The sequence below is a fragment of the Mizuhopecten yessoensis genome, unplaced genomic scaffold, assembly GCF_002113885.1.
Source record: "Mizuhopecten yessoensis strain PY_sf001 unplaced genomic scaffold, ASM211388v2 scaffold10919, whole genome shotgun sequence".
NCBI classification, from domain to species: domain Eukaryota; kingdom Metazoa; phylum Mollusca; class Bivalvia; order Pectinida; family Pectinidae; genus Mizuhopecten; species Mizuhopecten yessoensis.
This window is the reverse complement of record NW_018408787.1, coordinates 1,017,304-1,020,013: the sequence shown is the minus strand read 5'-3', so window position 1 is coordinate 1,020,013 and position 2,710 is coordinate 1,017,304. Positions and strand designations below refer to the sequence as shown.

Sequence of the window (2,710 nt, the reverse complement as noted above, 5' to 3'; positions counted from 1 at the left end):
CTGTAGGCGAAGGTTAGAGGTCGACGCTAGTAATTAGGATGTCACGTGGAGTAATTTAACATTCGGTATTTATAAAGAACAAATGTTCATAATAAGAAAGGTAATCATTTTTTGATGTCCTTGAATTTTCATAGATGTTCCGGATGAATACAAAGAATTTAATTTTACTTTTGGCAAGGATTCTTCAGTTAGAGTGAAGGATTATTTAACCTGCAACGGCGAAGCTATTAACTTTTCTCAGCGACGGCTTCTTGTGTACGTATTACATGTGGCGGAAATGGCTAGCAAAGGTTTGTTCGACTACAGACAGTCATTGGATGTTGTTTCCAGAAGGAAATACGATGAAAAATGTGCGTTGATTGACAAAATGAATCCATATCAACTTGACAAGACGAAATGGAGCAAAGACATTAATCTTTGGGCAGGTGTGACGTGCGCAGACATTTTTATGTATTTAGTGAACTTCACGAGTGCTTACACTGTAGAAGAGCTGAAATGCTACAAAGGATTGGATGCATACAATCAAGTCATCAGCGGCTGGGTACGAGATGTAGCTGTGTATAAAATCAACGACCTTTGTCTGCACACTGCACGAGTAAGTACACCGAAACACGTTCCCGGGGTCATTTTAAGCATATCAGGGACTCGGGGTGTACTGTCTTTTTTAGAGTAAGCAATCTACCAGACACAGTCACGTGTATATCGATATGTACATGTACTGTGTTTATAGTAAACTTTGAAATTGTGAGCATCCCCCAAGACAATAAAATTATAAATACAACTCCGCGGGGGTACTAGAGGGCATCCCTAGACATAGGGGCTGATCATTTGTCACTCCAGACACAGTGGTTCGTTAAAAATGTCTGAAATACCGGATGCTATACTGTATACAGTTTATGTGTGCTGTAACCCATATCAGAAATTTCAGACATTTGTAACTAACCCCTGTGCTCCAGACTAAATTGTTGGCATAAAAGCTAATTAGTCTACCCGCTCTAAGGACATAAGTATATGTTTTAAACAATTAAATTATTAATAAAGCCATTTAAAAATGTACACATATATACAATATCAGTACTTTAAGTACTTTTAGATCAAAGTTTTAATGTCTATATAGTAGCATACACTATAGTAGAAATCTTGTGCATATTTTACTCTCCATCATACATTGTAATAAGGGTATGTCTATATTTTTCTATTCTTATAATTGATGATTTGTAAGCACTTGTAATCATCAGATTAAACATTAAGGACATACTCAACACATGTAATGGATACATGTAGCAGTATTACAAATTCATCAATATTGGACAACCTAGAGCATTCAAGTTAAAAATGTGATGATATTTCTTAAAGTAATACTGTTATTTTTGTGTTACAGGTGATGCATTCTCAAAGATTAAGCGACACACCACTGACACCGTGGATTATCATCCAAACAGATGGAAAGGTCCTTGCAGCACATTGTAACTGCATGGCGGGATTAGGAGAGTCATGTACCCATGTTGCAGCACTTCTCTGCAGCATTGAGGCCACAGTCATAGTGCGAAAATCAAAGACAGTTACCTAGAGAAAGCGTACTGGCTTCCAGCAAGTGTAAAAGGGGTAAGTTACAGCACTCTTAAAGATATTGACTTTACATCTGCCAAGACTAAAAAGAAAGCTCTTGATTGTCATCTTGCTGGAACACCAGTAACTCCACGTACACAGCAAGAGCTTAGAGTTGCTAGCCCTCCATCTGAGGAAGAACTGTCATTATTTTTACAAAGACTTAGAACAACCGCGGCAAGATCAGCCATTCTGAGTGTAAAAGTGCCATTTCAAAAGGACTTTATTCCAACTCCTGTAAGTGCTAATTTTCCCATGATACTGTCTGAATTATTTAACAAGGAACTAGTTTCAGTAAAATCATGAAGAAATGTGAAAATCTTCAGATTGTGGTTTCTGAGCAAGAGGCAGCTACTGTGGAAAGTGCCACAAAAGAACAATGCAATTCTAAGCTCTGGCATAGATTCAGGAGTGGTAGAGTGACAGCATCAAAAATGTTTTCAGTGTGTCACAGTAACCCAGCAGCACCATCTCGGAGCCTAGTCACGTCCATTTGCTACCCAGCAGAGACATCATTTAAATCTGCAGCAACAACATGGGGTTGTGAGCATGAGAAAGAGGCTATTAGGTCCTACAAAGAAGCAACGGAACTTCTCCATGAAAACTTCTCCTTGGAAAAGGCTGGAATTTCAATTAACACAGAATTCCCAACTTTAGGTGCCTCCCCAGATGGACTTGTGTCATGTGATTGTTGTGGTGTTGGTGTTGTCGAAATAAAGTGTCCCTACAATGTCCGACATTCTTCTCTGACTAGTTACAAAGTCATGTTTAGAGGACACACCAGAGAGAAAAAAAACTTATCCCGGCACATTCTTACTATTACCAAGTCCAAACGCAGATACGTGTGACTAAACGGGAATTTTGTGACTTTGTTGTGTGGACTGAACAAGACATGCACATTGAGAGAGTAGAGCCAAATGAACAAGTGTGGCAGGGAATAAAAATGAAAGCTATGGACTTCCACACAATGGCAGTTATGCCAGAGCTTGTCGGAAAGTTTTATTCCCACTTACAGAAAAGTCAACCTGGACCATTGAATGATGTGGCGACCAACTCCCATGGGAACAACCCTATCGAGGACAGCATTTCCGATGATCATCTT

The 2,710-nt window shown here is 39.2% G+C and overlaps 1 protein-coding gene across 1 annotated transcript; it reads left to right on the top strand.

The window, feature by feature from the left end:
• The first annotated feature begins 296 nt into the window (after positions 1 to 296).
• LOC110463653 lies at positions 297 to 1,900 on the top strand. The gene is made up of 2 exons (XM_021518448.1): positions 297 to 595; positions 1,382 to 1,900. The coding sequence occupies exons 1-2, from the start codon at positions 368 to 370 to the stop codon at positions 1,568 to 1,570; spliced, it is 417 nt and encodes a 138-aa protein (XP_021374123.1). The 5' UTR covers positions 297 to 367; the 3' UTR covers positions 1,571 to 1,900.
• The last annotated feature ends 810 nt before the right edge of the window (positions 1,901 to 2,710 follow it).